We start from the raw sequence: 17829 nt of genomic DNA on the forward strand, positions 1-17829 counted from the left end.
CTTGCTGCGTTGCAGGCCTGAAAGCTGGCGATGAAATTGTGGAGATTAACAAGAGAGCTGCTGAGGATCTGGACTCAGCTTTGCTGAAAGATGCCCTCGTTCAGCCTTCGCTGTGTCTTACCGTGCGCACCTATCCTGAGATAGAGGAAGGGCAGAAACTAATGCAGCCACCACCACGTCGCTTGGAAAACCCATCTGACTTGACTGACGGCGCACTGGCGTTTGCTGGGAGCAACCAAGGTATTGGGTTCAATGTAGAAATTGCCAGGAGGAGGAATCACCCTTTCAGTGTGCTGGTATAATCCCATTGATCCCTGCGTGTAAATTCCATGGTGGAAGTGAGAGGAGTTACAGTCCGAATGTGCTGGGCAGATAATACATGGGAGCTCCTGAAGCTGTAAGGTATAATGTGCAGTAGCAATGAGGGATGACCGTGTACATGGTTAGGCTGTGAAACATGTGTCATCACCAAATGCATGTCACATCATCTAGCTGTGCCTACAGCGAGTCGCAGAACTAATTGCTCCCTTCTGGGCTGCTCAGGAGGCGCCTTTACCTCTGGATTTGCTCATGAGATGTACATGTGGCAGGAAAGGAAGAGGGGATAAGCATTCACCCTCTCTGGGATTAGCCAGGAGCACAGGAACCCTGTGCGTTTCATGAGATGCATAGCTAGCTCACGAGGACAGTTCAAAACACCTAAAGGTAGGGATTGATATTAAAGCCAAACTTATCTAACTGATCCCACAGCACAATGTGGTGGGAAGGGGCATTCCTGCCCAACACACTGCCCTGTTCAGAGAACTGAACTGGCAGAAAATTAATCCCCAGCAAAAGTGAATTTTCTGCCACTAGTTTAGCTCCCTGAACCAGCTGAGGACAAGCACCCGTGCTGGGATTAAGGGAAACGGTTGCAGAAGAGCAGGAATGCCTACTTGGTGGTAAAACAGCAGTGTTGGGAATTGCACTGGGATAGTAGGAAAGCTCCTGTACCATGTCTCCTCTTACTTGCTTAGTCAAGTCTTACCTGTTGGCTTCTAAATCCCCCCCCCCGTACTTGAAAACAGAAGAGGATACTGAATGTACCTGCTTGCTTTAGGTTTTTTTGAATAATTTAAAATACAGGAAAAATGAATGGAATGTCCAAAAAGCAGTTTCTAGATAATCAAAACTACTGTGAACTGAGGTAAATTTTGATTTCCAGTCAAAAGTAAATAGTGTCTGAATATGTCAAAATATTTTCTTTTCTCCTCAGAGTAAACATTTTAGAAATGTCAAAGTAATTGTTTTGATAACTATGAAACAGTTTTGTTTTGGGATGAGCCTGGGTGCAAACTGGAGCTAACCCAGGAGTGGTGTGAGTGCATTAGCGTGATGCTGAGCTGGAACAAATGAGCCACAGGGGAAGATTGAAATTTTGCTTGGGCTCAGGACTAAGCTGACTCATCTCTGCCTGCAGAGGGTCACGGAGGTACGGCTGGCCTCCCGAGATGCTGCTCTGGTTTGGCTTAAAATATTTACTGAAAGTGATCTAGCAAAAATGTGATTGTTCAGGTGATGGGAACACGTAGTGGGGAAAGAGAAAGCTGGAGAGTGGTTTTCATAGCAAGGGGAATAGCGCAAACAAGAAAGCTTAAAAACAGCTTATTTCAAAAACCTCTGAGAGGACTGATAAAAGCAACCTCATGTAAGATGTGGGATAAACCCGCAAATGCAGTTAAAATTAAACACTTTCAGAAGGACTTTTTTTTCCCTTTCAATTTTCATTGAACTTTTCCAGATTAGTCTTTTGTGCTGAAAAATCCAACTCATCTTGTACACTTTTATAGCTGGCCACAAGATGCCCCCATTTCCTGCTTGAACACCAGCTCTTTGCGGGGCCCCATCCTTTTGTCCTTGCCTGTGCTTTTTCACTGAAACCCCAAGTGCTGAGTCCTCATCCCCTGACTTTCCACTGAAGTGAGTGTCTGCCCTGGGTGCAAAGAATTGGGAACTGGGACTTTTGTATTTATGCAACGTAGGGATTTCTAAGGCAGAGCAGTCACGTTTCTTAATGCAGAGTCTCAACAGCTGGTATCAACAAGCAGTTTCTCTGCCACTTTCAGCTCTCTGCATCATTATTTTGAGGGTCTTCGAGAGGTCCTTTTCCTTCCTGAGGGTGAGATAGTTCACGGTTTGCCAAACGTGTCTGAAGAGCCTAGCATTTGCCTTTTAACATTGTCCAGAGTAACGCTGCGTGCACCATGTGAAATGAAAACATAGGACGTAGCTGATGGACATGTCACGGTAAAATCAGACCTCCCGCCTCTGCTGCTTTGTAGACACGATTTCCTTTGTGCTGCTCCCAACTCGAGTCGTGTCTGTCCTCTTTTGTAAGCTTCTCCCAAGCTGGGTTTTTGTGGTTATCACAGCGGTGTGGAACGGCTGCTTGTTTTTCCACGTCCTGCAGGGAGCATGTGAACCGTCTGGTGGGCCAAAGCGCCTGCTTCTTAAATAGCTCCCCAGGACCAGGGATAAACTTTAGGGCTTCCTTTTCCCTTCAGATTTCTCTCGGTACAGCTGCCCTTCACTTCTGGTGTCCTGTAGTCAGCTCCTTCCCTCCCTCTTTCAAGCGACAGGCGGCACAGAAGCCAGAGCTGTCTTGACATTGGCTTTCCTTCAAAACGCAGGAAACGTTGAGGTGGAAATCGCCTTTATTCCTCCTGAAAGGGGGAGAAATACTACTTCAACCAACAGAAGCAACACAATAGCTCATCAGCAGATGTGCAGGTGTCTCTGGCAGCTTCTGAAAGCGCCTGCAGTTGAGATGTGAAGTATGCCTCTGAAGAATGACGTTAAGACGGTGTTTAAAGCTGAACAACGCTGATGCTCTAATTTGGAATGACTTAGCCTGAGGTGGGAGTGAAATCAAGGATCTGCACCGAAGTGTGCAATTGGGAGGCAGGTGTTTTGATCTTCCCCATCAATTTCTCTATAAAAAACAATTTCTCTGAAAAATTTTCTCTAAAAACCAGAATGTTTTACTGAAGCCTTTCTTCTTCTGGCCCTGTGCTTTTTCAGGGATTCATTACCTAAAATGGGATCCACATGAAATTTTAAAAAAGAGGTACATGCTTTTATTTGGGAGATTTTAACAGCATCTTACATTTTTGGTCTCAGCTCCACAGTTTCTTGTAGAGAGCAGTCAAGTATGAAATACCCACTGACCCATTTATTTGTGTCCTTGTTGATTACTGGCAGTTTGGCTGGCTAGGCAAATCAGCTCAGTGATTTCTGTTATATGCTTTATTTATAGCATGCAGATTTTTTCTTCAGTTCTGAAGTAGTGTAGCCCCCCGCCTTTTCAGCAGGGGGGTGAAACATTGCTGGGCCAGAATGCCAGCAGGTATAAATCACCTGTAGGCACATCCATTTTCCAGAAATTCAGGGTCTGGTTGACCGATCATGCTGATGTCCTATCATTATCTTCTTCCCTGGCAATTCGTCATCGGCTATGAAGGCAGCAAAGGGTAGACTTTTTGTGTGAGGCAAATCATATTGTGTTTCAACAGAAAGATGCTGTTAGATTTTTTTTTTTAAGGAAGCTTTCTTAATGCCTTATTACTCAGTGGGAGGTCTTGCAGGAGCAAAGCAGGGCTGTGTTTCTGTGGGTCGACCTCCCTGAAGTGACTGCCAGCGCTCCTGGTAAATACAGCGTCTTTCACAGCTGTTTCATTATCTGGAACTACCTTGTATATCCTGAGGTTGGGGCTAGAGCTGCAAATCAGCTCTGTGGCAGCGGTTACTTCATTGTGTTTACTTAACAGGTTATTCTTAAAATGACCTTGGATTTTATATCTCTAATTGATGTGAAAAATATCGTCGTGGGTATGATATATATTTTCCCCGAGGAATTTGTGCTGCATCAGGCTTACGGAGCCACAAGTTCCTTTCATCTATTATTGTTTTTCCTGGCTTTGTCTTCTCTCCTGCTAATGCAGTCTGCATAAATCTGGTTGAGAAGGACTAGCTCTCATTCTGTCTGGAGCCCTGCGGCATGTTTCCCTTATTGCCTAAAAGGATCAGTGAGAGCTGTCTCCCCTCCCCAGCCTGCTCCACTCAATCCAGGGAACGAGAGCCTGAAAGCTAGAAACACAGCCTTGTGTCTCCCCAGAATCATAGAGATATTTTGGAGATATAAAAGAAGTTATTTTTATTAGAAGGGGATTTGGGAATGGGACTGGAGAGCAGTATCCATATTTGTTTGTGGTCTCCCCACGGTTCCCTACCTTTTTTTGCTCTGTGATAGAGTTTCTGAGGTTTAGGCTTTGCATGCTCATGTATTTTGGAGACCTGTAGCATGAGGGATAACTCTGCAGGGACAACTGAAAGCCATATAAATCACCGTGCAGAATATCTACATGATGAAAAAGGAAGTACACTCCTGTTTTGAATGGTTATATTAATCTTCTAGATATGAAGTGGGTAGGTATTTTTAAGGAGTGTATTATTTTGTCATTCAGAAAGCAGGAGAACCAGAGATTGAAGTTAACACCAACTCTAAAGACTATGATACAAAACTGAAAGAGAGTTGCACTATAAGAACAGCCATTATTTTTCATTCCATCCTCGTCCTGTCACAGGTCCCCTTAGGCTAAGTAATTTGCATTTCAGAACAAGCTGAGACTAACAGTAACCTTAATTTCTTCAGGGTTATTTTCCTGAGGCAGATGACTAATTTCATACCTTTTGTAGCATGTTAAAAAATATTGTTACCATTCAGTGCTTGATTTAATAATTCCAGGGGCATTTACTGCAGCAGCACTCAGAGGGTCTTGCACAGATAATTAATGGGAGAAATGCAGAACTGTTGTTCACGAAATCTATTTTCTAAAAGCTTTAAAGCCAAAGCTCAAGGATGTTGCCTCAGTCAGAATTTCGTTCGGAGGTCTCATTCCTGACTTTTCTAAAGTCTGCCTGAACTGCTGTGGAAATAAGCAGCGGGGCTATTAGCACCTTAGTTTTTGTGCTGCGATGTTGGGTTTCTGACCCTTCCCGTTTCAGCTGCAATAAGCATCCCTGCTCCCATCCTTTCTAATCTTAATATTCTTGCTGTGTTGTCGCTCCCCCTGCCGGCTCCGCCAGCCCGAGCTGGCACTTGCTGAAAAAAAGGCTGGTTTTTCTCATCCCAGTGTCCCTGGTTACCAGGGTCCCTGAGCACATGCTTCACTTTTATGTCGATGAAAATTCCTGTTTATTCCAAGCAGGCTACTCAAGCGTATTGCAAATGTTTGATGAGGCTCCTGACCTGGGGAGGGTGAAAAGTCACCATGGTACGCCTGGAACAGGGAAGGTTTCATCGAATCTGCATTTTTTCCTAGGAAGACTGAATGAATTGAATGACATTCAGCATAGATTTGTCTGTATTTGTGCAATTTATTACCTAGTTGAAATGGAAAGAGAAGAAATAGGCTTCTGTCGAAAGGGAAAGAGATTTATGGGGCTTGTACCTCTCCAAGAAAGGCAATTTTTCCTGTTCGTTTGGTATATACTGTTCTTTGGTAGCTTGGTTGAACAAACTGTTGTAGCTCAGTTTTACAGGTCTTTGGAGAAGTTAATTAATTTGGCGGGATTTCCCAATAGGACAGAATACCCCAGTGTGAAAATGATCTTTCCTTCTTTCATGTTTCAGTGTTTCAAAGCTAACCAGAATTCTTCTAAAAAAGAAAAAAAAATACATACTTACCTTTTTTATTGTAGAATTACAGGCAAATTTTTTTCTCAATTAAAATTTAATCTGAGAGAGAGTTCCCTAACAACTTGTATTAGAATTGCTCTATTTAATGACAGTCTCTTCTGAAAGGTACTCTGTTTTTGTAACGGGGACATTCCCTAGCAGCATTTAGAAATGACACTTTCTGTTTAAGGAAATTGCTGTTGAACTGCCCAAGTAAGTGACACTCTTTTCTTTTAAGACTACAGTCAATCACGAGCTGCTGAAAGCACTTGGCCACTGAAAGAAACCTTCGCAGCACTTCTCACAGGAGCACAGACACCCGAGTGTCTTGGCTGGGATTCGGCCGGGGTAGTCATATTCCCGTGCCTGGTCCACATTTCTCCTGAGGTTTCAGCTCAGATGGGAGTCACTCCTGATTTCCTGCTGAAAGCAGTTAAGCAGTCGCTGTATTTGACTTCCAGTATCGCTGGGTTCTGTCGGTGAAGGGAGTCTGGAGGAGTACAGGGATCTTTTGCAGGCAGCAAATGGAGGCGGGTGGGCAGGGAAGGACATGGGGCTGAGCTCCTCGGCCCCCGACACTTGCCACCCAGCTGCAACAGTCACAGATCTCTGCCTCAGTGGCACGGCAAGCTGTTGTGTGGGGCACTGAGATGTGTGAAACAACCTGCTTAAGAGACTGAGGCACCTTAAAATTACAAACCGTAGCTTTCAGCCATCCCAGCCTGTTGTTGCTTCTGGCCTCCAGCATGTAACATGGCTGGCAGATGGCTGCCCTTCCCAGCTCTTCCCTGTTGCTGCCATTGAGGGGACTAAATTCAGTATTGCCAGTTCTGCATACTCAGGAATAAGGCATCGTGATGCTGAAATTATGAACATGGAGAGTTTTCTGATTTGTATGCTGATTTTTGTGTTAGTAGGATGCGCACTTCTGAATTTTGCACCACAGCTCAAAGAGCTTGGCTAGGAATATTTATTTCCACTACATTAAAAAACTAAATAATATGGCACCGAGAAGCGGGCTTTAAGAGCAGTACCCAATATCGTGGCAGTCTCATTAAAATCTCAAGCGACAGCAACCCTGCAAATTGGAAGCAGCACCCATGGAAAATTTTAGCCAAGTGTTGGCACGGTGCTTAAGCTTTACGTGATTCTCCAGGACTTTAAGCCCCAGCACCTTTACTCCAGTGATATAAGACTTCCTTTTATTTTGTTATTTCTAACCATAAGTAGGAGTTATTTAATGGGCATTAGTCATAATGTCACGGATATTACACTGCCGAAGCCACTTGGGAGCTCGTGTGACCTCCATCTGTAGTGGCGGCCGCGTGGATTTGACCCCCTTTTCCTGCTGCTTTTTGGATTTCCCTTTCTAATTCCTTAATGTCAAGTGAATCCCACGCGTTATCGTCCCTAGCAAATGGGAGGGGTTGGGCAGCGTTCAGGTGCTTCAGAAGGAAACGAGCACATTGTCCTCAGAGCTACTTGCACAGCTAAATATATACAGGACAAAAATAAAACGCTGTAATGAACCTGACAGAAATGGGACGGTAACTGGAAGGTATTAAAAGGCAGGAACGTGCGGCATTATTGAACTGATTGCCTGCGTTTAACAACCAGCAGATAAACCTGCTAAAGTCGACGTTGGCTTTGGCAGCTTCAGGCATTAGAAATACCCCGAGCACTTGTACTATGTGACTGCTCATTAAGGCGTAAGTGAAAGATTGCTGTCTACTGGGTAAAAGTGTTTATACTGCAGGAAACAGATTAAGTGGTGTTTTAATATACAGGAAAAGAAAAAGTGGTAGCTTAAAAGCAAAAGCCAAAACCCCCCAACAAACATTATTTGCCTTGGCTTGGGGTGAGAAACAGCTGTAGGGTGTATTTCACACAGCTTATAATGGGAAATTAATTGCAGTGAAAAAACACAGACTGCCCAAAACAAATTATGACACATTGCACATTTTTGTGCTTATTTTTTAAAGGATAGGTTAAGGTTTTCAAGAATTTTTTCATACATTCATGGGGAGACAAGAAAGCTGATAGTCCAAGTTGATAAAAACTGGGGAAGGCTCAGAGAATCGAAAATCTAACTTCTTACAGAAAAAACACTTCAAATAGGTTTTGTGTTGCCAAACAACCCCTGCAGGCACACAAAAGATAGGGTGAAGCCTACCTTTTCAGGAGAGGGACCTGTCTTCCAGAAGCTCAGCTATAAGCTACCTTTTATGTCCTTTTAATTTCATTTGTTGTCCAATTTAGCTCTATCCCAGTAGTCAGAATATGTTCTGAATTTATTTCCAGATTTCTGAATTTCAGTTTTTCCAAATTACTTCCCAACTCAACAAAACGGAAATCTTGCAAATTGCTTTTGGTAATTGTGGCTGAAAACTTGCAAGAACAGCAGCTCAAAGTTGGGTTCTGAGGAACCCAGGCCTGGATCTCTGGCTGTGCTTGCCAACCAACATTATGCATTAACGTAAAACTCCTTGGAAGAGGAGCAGAGCCTTTTCAATTGCCGCAAAGGGGCAGCAGAATTTAATTTTCTTATTCATTTAGAAAGCATATTTCTTAGAGATTATAATTTCTGTATCATGAAACATATCTCAGTCCAGTATAAATATAAACAAATATACTAGACGTGTGTAATCACTTTTTCTCCCCCCAAATCTCTTGATTTTGAAAGCAGCCTGCCATTCTGTCTGAATTAAAATGACCATCCATGGCATCACATCCTTTTTGGCCGTACTGAAATATATCAGTATGACAGATGTGTGTTATCATTACTGTGGCCTTTTTACTCACAGCATTGCTATCTAGCCAAATGCTTCTTATGGACAAATATATGTGACTTACCTAAATTGAAACGTCTAATTGAAAAATAGCAAGTAACACGAGAGTCACCATGGGACCGACATAGAAATGGTGCTGCATCTGATGTGCTAAATCACTGTTAATCTTTGTAAGATGTCTGTGTTTCAATTAACTAGTGAATAGGAGGGTATTGCTGCTGACCCACTGGGTGCTGACAACATGATAGTATGCTGTTGGGCTGCTTCTATTTGTAGGGTTAGCAAATGAAAAAAAAAACCATTGGTTTGAAAAATTTTCTATTCAGTTTTCCACCAAAACATTTAAATGCTACATGCTAACAACACAGGCAAAACCAATGGTAATACAGGCAGTTGAGTCTTGGGTTTTAAAATGCAGAGATTTTTTTGTGTTGCTGCATCCTTTGAACTTGGATTACGTTTTTCTGCATTACCTGAAAAATAAACATAATGGAATAAAGGGTATAATCCTATTCATTGTCCTGTTTGTGTGGCAAGATGTGGGCAGGGAGGCATACTTGGAAACCACCCTTCCCCATCCAGCCCCAGGAGTGAGTGGCGCTGCAGAAAAATCTCTTCCTTATGGGGTTGAAAAAAGGGAAAGGTAAAAGGAATTAGTGTCTGGATTCAGCTGCTATAAAGCATCTCTTTATGATGGCTTGAAGCTCAATTGAGGCACGCAGGAGTTTGCTGGCAGAGTTCATTCCATCACTGGTCATTATAATTTTCCATATCTACAAGTTGAACGTACATGAAATCTGTTTTTCTGTGACGACTGGCTAAGGTGGAGTAATACTGCTTCTAACAGCTATTTGAGTCAGGGAATGACATGCCCAAAAAAGTTATTTGTGCACTCTCTCAGGCTGGGATTTTTTTTGCTCTTTCTTTCGTCACTTGCGGGTAATCCATCATTTATTTACAAGAAGTTGTAAAGGAGTTATTAGCTGCCTCAACACCACAGCCTCCAGAGGAGTGCTCAGGCCTACGGGTGCACAGTTATTGCCATGTACTGATGGAAATGAAATTTAATTTTCAGTTAATGCCATAGGCTCCTAAAAACTGCTAAAACCAGGTTTATTTCCTTAAAGATCAACATCGAAACTCAGTAGTGGGTGGGTTAGGCCAAAACTGCAAGCAATTTAAAATCACCACGTTTGACTTAACTCGGAGGAAGAGCTGATCAAGGCTTGCTTCTTGGCAGAGCCTGCCCACTCTCATACTGCAGTTTCCATTTGAAACCACTGAAGTATAAAGGTAGGCAATTGCTCGCCAGCCAAGAAATTAATAATAAGAATTTAAATGTGGCATTTTAGCCTTATCTCTGAATTGGCTTTCATAGTTTCTAACTGAATAATGTGTCTGGCCATAAGCTGCATATTTTTACACCTGTAGTTAGACCTGGCCCCTGCTGTAAACCGAGGTAGTCCTTTGAGGTCATGGATTGCCTCTGGCATAACACCTTCTTGACATGAACTTGTGTGCAGGATGGGGCCTGGCCTACCATGGGACCTCCATGTCTGTTGCGCCCAGCTTTTTGAACTTTCAGAAATTATGGTTGGGTTTTCACACACCTCTTAATTTCACCAGGACACTCCCTCTGTGGTGACCCGGACAGCTCTGTTGAGACAGCTCCAGAGGAGGCAGAAGCACAAGACTTGGAGTCATCTGATGAGGCCGATAAGATGAGCAAGGTGAGAAAGTTTAATTTTCACCTGACGGGGAGTGAAAGCGCGGCACGCTCACAGCTGCTGTGCTGACTTCACAGCTGCACACGATTAGAGCATCTTTCTTGGGGAAGATGTTAATCTTACTTTTAAGGTGTTTATGGATGATACTGAATGTAACAAATTACAGCTTTGATTATGGCACATCGCTACCTCTTAAGCAAGACTAGTGGCCTTTTTCCAGGGCTGGTTCACATTCTCAGTGTCTGGGGATAATATTCTCACATAGTTTTTAAACGTGCTGGTTCATCACTTCCTTCACCAGAGCAGGTCAGTTAAAACAAAATATCAGGTGGATTATTATGATTTCTTATTCTTTCTTGATTTCTAGGCATAGGCGGAGTGTAAATTAAACAGTATTTCCTTAAATCAATAGCATAGCATACATGCTAGTTTTTAAATGCAAACTAATTACAGACAATCTACCTTAAATTGAAGCAAAACTCTCCAATTATAGCTAAGAGGTTGTGCAAATGGATTGCTAATTACCATCTATTAAGGGATGGGTTTCACAGTGGTTGGTAGTTTGCACTTGCTCTGGTGGTGGGGAGCTGTATGCAGCATAAGGTGTCATGATTAGTGGCTTTTGCAGCAGAATAACTGAGGTTATTTTGAAGGCGCTGATTTGATTTTAGGTATTTGTTGCATAGCTGATGGTAAGAGTTTACAGCTATTTTTCTACAGAATTCGTGATCTCGTCAGTATCAGATATCACTCAGAATGTGCTTATGTATAGCACATGTATGTGGGGTTTTTTCAGCTCTTGTTTTAACTAAAATGTGTTACAGTGAGCTGTGAACTGGTCCCTGTGCTGTTCTACTCGTCATTGTAGCAAAAGGAAGGAAAAGACCCTGGCCTCTTGTTTCCTGATCTCTTGTGTCATGCTAGCCTGTAGTTTTGTCTCTGATAGCCAGTCAGTGGAAGTCAGATAGGAGGAAACATTCCTATGCATGAAATATACGCAGAACTTGCTTGCAGAGAAGGCGGTTACTTTTACAGTTTGTTTCCAGGTTTTATTACAGGACTCTTTCTTGTAAGTACGATGAATTTCTTGTTGAGTAAGTGGAAGTGTTTGTTGATACTTTGGGATTTTTAACTGTAAATATGTGGGATTTTCATATGCTCTGAAAGGAGTCTCTTCTGTTAAACACTGAAGCTGTGGAAGAGCACTGAGTGTAACACATAGCTGCTTGGGGAATAAACGTTCTTGCTGTGTTTTCCATAGCTTTCTATTTCTGAACCCTACGACAGGCTGTGGGGTTCCATTTTGCATCTTGCCTCCTGGATCTTCAGAGCTGTAATTGCCTGAAGCAAGGCGTAAGGATTACATGATTAGCCTTGTGGCTCAGCAGATTTAGTTAAACTGAGAAATGTGCGTTAGCAGCTCTAATACTTAATATTCTTATATTGGAAGAGTAACTTGTAACTCTAACAAGCCTTGGTTTCCAACGAGAGGAAAATCTGTTTTTCTGCAAATGAAATGTAGTCAGTGGTACGTGTTTTCTTTTAAAATCCAGAAATATATTCTGTTTTGTTTGTGTGATACAGAGGGGAGTGAGGCATTTTTACTTCGCGTTCTGCTTGTTATGACACACTGTTTGAAATGGTCTTCCATAAAAACAGAAGCACGCTTGTACATACAGTATGTATACAGTGAATACCACCATCCCTGTTCAAGAAAAGATCTCTGTGCTAAGTGGGCTTTCTTTGTGGTTCCTCTCTAATGAAAGGTGCAGAAACCCTCAAATTATTTTTTAATGCCTATAGAGAATTTCAGTATATAGTAGCAGGAAGGATATCATTGCTTGCTAATCACATGCTAATTTTTAAATACAGCAAAAATGAAAAAAAACCCTAACCTAAACCAGCTCAATCAACGGGAGGGTTTTCCTAATCCCTTTGCTTTTCCGTGTGCTTGGAAAAGCTGATGTGAGGGGGGAGTAAGGAGTCCGCAACATTGATTTTCCATGGAAAATGGCCACCCAGCTGGCAGGGTGAGGTAAAAAAAGCAAGGGTGTTTTCCTGTCCCTGCGCTGCCACACCTTTCCATGCTTCTAGGATTATGGTGCAGAAGATTAAGCTGATGTGTCCTCAGCGCTGTTTTACGCAGGTTATTTTTGTGCGTGGGAAGTGGGACGCTCTGCCCTCGTACCACCAGGAGGGGCATGTCCCCCCTTACCGCCATTAAATGCCACAGCTTCCAGGCTCCCTCGGATGGTGGAGTTCAGGGGAGACTTCCTTTGTTTTCTACCCTTCTTAGCAAAAGCGGAGGGAATCCAGTTTAACTACGCTGGAGCCTCCCAGCTAAATTTGGAGTTCCCCCTTTTCTGTCAGCGCAGACCTAGCATCAGCAGCCGAAGATCCCAAAATAGCCTTTGGCTTGCCTTTTGCCTTGCGATAGCTTGATCCTGAGGCAGGGCTTAATCCTGCAACCACCACCACCACCACCACTCCGTGCCATGGTGCTGGTGGTCTGCTGATGGCCGCAGGGCGCTGCAGAGGAGAAGAGCTCCGAGCTTCTCCAAGGAAACGTCCTGGCTCTCCAGCCAGCAAAGCGATCCTAGGGGAGAGTTAATAATTCATGGGAAAAGGAGAGGAATGCAGCGCCACAGCTCTCCTTCAGCCGCTCTCCTAGCACAGGCTGGGTAGGCTTTTTATGAAGGTAAGCTGTGTGAAATCCTACCAAAAGCTGGGCTTGGGTCTGTTGGGACTTACCTGTAATTTTATCACGTTGGTGAGAGGTGGATGTGTAACACAGGAGGTACTCGAATGTGTCTTCCCTTCTCCTCCTCCTCCTCCCTCCCAGCTGTCTCTTTCCCTTCCCCCAGCCCAGCATGTGTGCACGTGGGTGTGTGTTTCCTTAGTAGTGGTGCATTTGTTTCTTAATCTGCAAAAGCCTCCAAGCTGTTGATGGTGGTGAAGGATTTGAAGGGTTCACTGGGAGCTCTGAGGATTCCTCCCTTTCCTGAAAATCTTATGAATATCCTAAAGACCTGATAACATGGGGTTTACTTCTCCATCACTATTATCAAAAGAATCACAATTACAAGCAAAAATGGGATGTCTGTTGAGCTATTCTGGTAAAAAGCCACGTTTCCAAGGTGGCTTGAGGCGTCTGCAGTGGTGTGGGATAGCTGTTGTTCTTTCAACTCGCTCCCTATCTAATTTCATGATGCCCTCCCAGCATCAACCAGCCCTCTTAGGTATAGTATCTCTTGGGGTGAAATCTATGTAAACAGCATCAAGCAGGTATGCTTTTTGGGTACAACTCTACTCCTTTAACCACGCTGCTGGCAGTGGCCTAAATTGCACTCCCAGTTGCTTCTGCTCTGGGGTGGACTCCTGTCTTTGTCTTCTCTCCCCATTTTGTGTGGGAGCCACGAGGAGGAGAGGGTGGAAAGTCTCTTTCACGCTTGTTTTCATCTGGCATGTGAAATCAAGTTTCAGGCTGTTCATGAAATCTAGATGATGACCCTCTGTCAATCTTCAGTTTAACAGAATATCGGGAACAACTCATACCAGAGTAATTTCTTAAATGGTTACTTGCCTCTGGTGACCTGACTCTTTTGGCCTTTTAAATATCGTAGGACAAACTGAAGTTTAAAGGAGGTACCCTGAAAAGTGATGACATGGGTGAGTGCTTAGTATCGCAGGTTACCAAAGGCTAAGACAGGTGTTGTGTTGCATCTCAAGATCAGTCGTCGTGCATGTTTTTTCCTGTAATGGTCCTTTGAATTTGATTGGGGATATGTTTTAAAAATCATCATCAGTTAAATACTGCAGGACACTCATTTTTCCCTGTTTCTAATTAAAGACATCTGCCTCTTGAAATGAAAACTAATTACCTTGCAGCACTTGTGCTTAGGGGAGCGCTCTGTAATGGGCTGTGTGTGTACATGCTTATACCATTTAGAGTATTTTTTTCAGAGAAAATAGGTCGTCTTTTCTCTGCAGCATTATTCCAGACCAGAATTAAGTCTCAGAACCTTCAACGGGTTGCAATAAACGTGAAAGGATTAAAACAGGGATTTGAAGGGTAGGTTTTCCAGTAGCATAGTCGGCTTTTTAAAGTTCTTTTAATTCTGTGCCTCTGTCCCTTCAGATGTTTAATATTCTCCGGCAGTGCCGCTCGTAGCCAATCGGCTCATGCTCAGCCACAGGCAACAGACATTTATATTCCCGGGCTGCCTTCACCTCCGCTTTGCTGCATTTCAGCCTCTCTGCTGAAGTTTTCCTCTTAACGAGCCTATGAAAAGCAGCGTTGAGTTCTCAGCTTCGCCTGGTAGCCAGCCCTTAATTCCAGCCAATGTGGGGAGCGAACGAGGCCGGCGGCAGATGACACATGGGGAAAGGCTTTGCTTAGAGAAATATGGTCGCTGCCCTTCCTTATTAAAATGTAGCCGTCTCCCGTGTCGTGTGCCAAGTAAGCAGCACGGCGTGTCTGTCTGGAGCGGGAAAGCCTTTCGGATCAGCTGAATATGTGGAGAGCTGGGGTTTTCGTCCTAGCTGAGTGACAGCTCTGGCAATACTGTCTTCCCAGCGATGTCGGCTCTTTGGAGAGTTAACCGTAAACTCAAGAACGAAAGCGCTGGGAGAGCGGGCGACTCTCTGTACCGTATGCTGTATTTGGTGAGCAGACCTACTGTGCAACGCGACTAGGCTAAGTAATTAGCAGTTAAACCAATTCTCATGCTGTTTTAATTTTCAGGTTATAAATTCGAGGCTGAGCTGTAACGTCTATATATCCTGTGGAGGCTCTTTGTTATTGTGCAATGTCATTAGCAGTCCTGGCAAGGCATGAAAGGATGCGATTTGCTGGAGTTTTGTTGGGGAGATCAATACTGCTCAGAGTTTGTTGTCTGTGGCAAAACAGAGGTGCTGCATGCCACACGAGGGGGCAATCTGCCTGATGCCCAGGCACCCCTATGTCTTTATACAGTGAGTGCGAGGAGAAATGGCACTCTTCTCGCACAACTATAGGGCAGGCAGCCAAAGCTCCCCACTGTGGGCAGCATCAACGTGCTTGATGAGTTTAAGGACCTGCTCCTCCTGCATGAGAAGGATGTGAGCTTCGCTCCTCTGCTGAGCCCTCTGCAGAGGAGGGCTTAATGGATTTGCAAAGTAACCTTCACTTATCAGCCCAGTTGTGCCAGCCCTCCGTCTCATTTTAAGGTAGCCAGATGGGATTGCTCCCAGAATTGTGCCTGAAGTGTGATGCCGTAATTTCACTGAATTTCACTGAATTTCTAGAGTTGGAAGGGACCATAGAGATCATCTAGTCCAACTCCCCTGCTGAAGCAGGATTGCCTAGAGCTAGAGCATGTTACTCAGGACTGCATCCAGGCGGGTCTTGAAAATCTCCAAAGAAGGGGACTCCACAACCTCCCTGGGCAGCCTGTTCCAGATGCTCCCAGAGAAATCCCAGTTCAGCGCTGTCATTGTTGCAGCTGGCAAACAAGGCTGGTACCGGGAGATAAAAGGATCTGTTTCTGTTCCAGACCTTCTCTACTCTGTCCACTTTCTCCAGGAAAATGGGGTCAGAGAGGCTTTTGTTAATACTGTTCAAGAGCAAAATAGCTGTGTTCTGAACCTCCCCGGCTGCAATATGCATCTCCTTTCTGCCCAGAAATTTATTTGTTTAAAGTAAATATAAGGTAGAAGGAATTACATTCAGGAATGAAACAAGACAGTTTGATCAATGAACAAGCAAGAAAACAGGTTTGTGAACATTATTGAGCTTGAGGCTTTTTGTCTGTCCAAAGAGTATCGGGTGAATAATAACTTGGGAAATAGGTGAAAGACGGGAGGCAGGGCAGTGGCAGGGCAGAGCTCGGTTGCTGCTGGCTGGAGCTGGGCATGGCTGAAGCCAGCGAGCGGTTTGTTAAGTGTGCACAAGTGGAGATAAAGCTTTTAAAAGTCTTCTGCGCTTCCTTTTTGGCATATGGGTGTAACTATTCATTCTGGGGCAGGCTGTGTGCCTGGATGACAGTTATCCAATTTTCAACTACTTGTTAGTGTTTAGCTGGTGTTTCACGGTGTAAATGGATTTTCGCTCTCTTTCTGGGTGACCCATCTTTCCCTGCAAATTATTGCAAGTTAATGCGCCGGATGGTGAGCTGTCTGAGGGGTATCAAGCACAAACTGCTTAAAACACTTGCTTTATTTTTGGAGTTTGATCCATATTGTGTTTTATACATTATGACTGCTTTTAATTGTCTAGTTGGTTCTTAGAACAAAATGTCATTGGATATGCCTTCCTCAAATATTCTTTCAAGAAACAGCCTTAACAAAGCTGAATGTTTCTGAGGGAAACACTGCCTATTCTGGGTCTCCGCAGGCTCAGATTAGCATTTATTAATTGCCAGGGTTTTGTCCCTTTCCAGCAGAGCAGGTATCTCAGGCGGGTCTTTTTGCCTGTGCTGGAGCCAGACTTTGACATACTGTGCTTTGTGGATTTGGGACTGCTGAGATCAAGGTTGCCCCTGTTGAAATCTAATGCAAACTTATCGTAAAAGTTTTGAGTATTCTTTGGGTATACTTAAGAGTACAGCAAGTACAGGTTGAACCTTGCTAATAAACCTTGCTAATAAATAAATCCAACTCTGTGACATGTGCCATTACCAGAAGCTGAGTTGGTTGGAAAAGGAGTTGGTTCAACTCACTGCTTCCCCCTGCCCTTGACTTAACAATGTTTTCATTTTCTTCCTCATCCGAGTTAAATGTCAGAAATGGAAGATTAATATTTTTCCTGTAATAAACTGTGTCCAAGAGGCATTTTGTATAGACATCAGTTAAAATTAGTTCATTGCTCACATCTGTGTCCTGAAGACAGTTGTCCTTTGCATAACAAGCATCTTTACTAATATGCCTTGCAGTGGTGCACTCAGGTGAGCACTTAGAGCCTTAAGATTCCTTTAGGGAAAGTAACCGTATTATGGAAGGAAATCCCTTACTTATCCCTAGCATAGTTAATGTTTCTCTTGGGCTTAGTGGCTGTGTAGGAGCACTGAGAGAGGCAAATAGTTGTGTGTGAGCAGACTGCACAGTTTAAAAAATGCAGAAATTTCTTTCAGCCTGGGTCATCACAAAGGTGTGGAGTAGTGCAGGCTCTGGATGATGATGTTGCTACCAGCTGGTTGGAGTGAAGTGACGTCCCAGGAAGCAGTGCACTGTCTCCAAACTGCAGGATGGTGGTGTGCTTCCCCCCCTTTTTGTTTCTTTTTCTTTTTTTTTTTTCTTTTTCCCTTCTCTCCCTGCATATTCTCTGTTGGAACAGGATAATTTTGAGTAAATTGTTTTAGTATGGGCTGGAGGAATATAGAGGCAGTGCTGGGAAGTCTCTAAATCTGGATTGAGACACCGTGGCAGGATTAGACTCAGAAGGTTAGAGAAGTGTGATCAAGTTCAGCAGTTCTTTTGCCTCCTGTGTTCTCCCTGGGGGGGATGGAGACAGGGCACGCTCCTGCTTTGTCAACCCTAGAAGCCTGGAGCTGTTGTCACTGACACCAGAGACTATACCTGCTCCAAGCTTTTTGGCGTAATGAAAGATGCGAGGAGATGG

At 43.8% G+C, this 17829-nt stretch overlaps 1 protein-coding gene across 1 annotated transcript in view; it reads left to right on the plus strand.

The window, feature by feature from the left end:
- The window catches only part of TIAM1 (T-cell lymphoma invasion and metastasis 1), a 123753-nt gene that overhangs the window by 84566 nt on the left and 21358 nt on the right, over nucleotides 1–17829 (plus strand). Inside the window, exons 13-14 of the mRNA XM_014938172.1 lie at nucleotides 16–240; nucleotides 10132–10235. Of these exons, the coding sequence (XP_014793658.1) occupies nucleotides 16–240; nucleotides 10132–10235 (329 nt within the window). The remainder of the gene's footprint in view (nucleotides 1–15; nucleotides 241–10131; nucleotides 10236–17829) is intronic.

Source organism: Calidris pugnax, unplaced genomic scaffold (assembly GCF_001431845.1).
Source record: "Calidris pugnax isolate Ruff unplaced genomic scaffold, ASM143184v1 scaffold25, whole genome shotgun sequence".
Taxonomy (NCBI): Eukaryota; Metazoa; Chordata; class Aves; order Charadriiformes; family Scolopacidae; genus Calidris; species Calidris pugnax.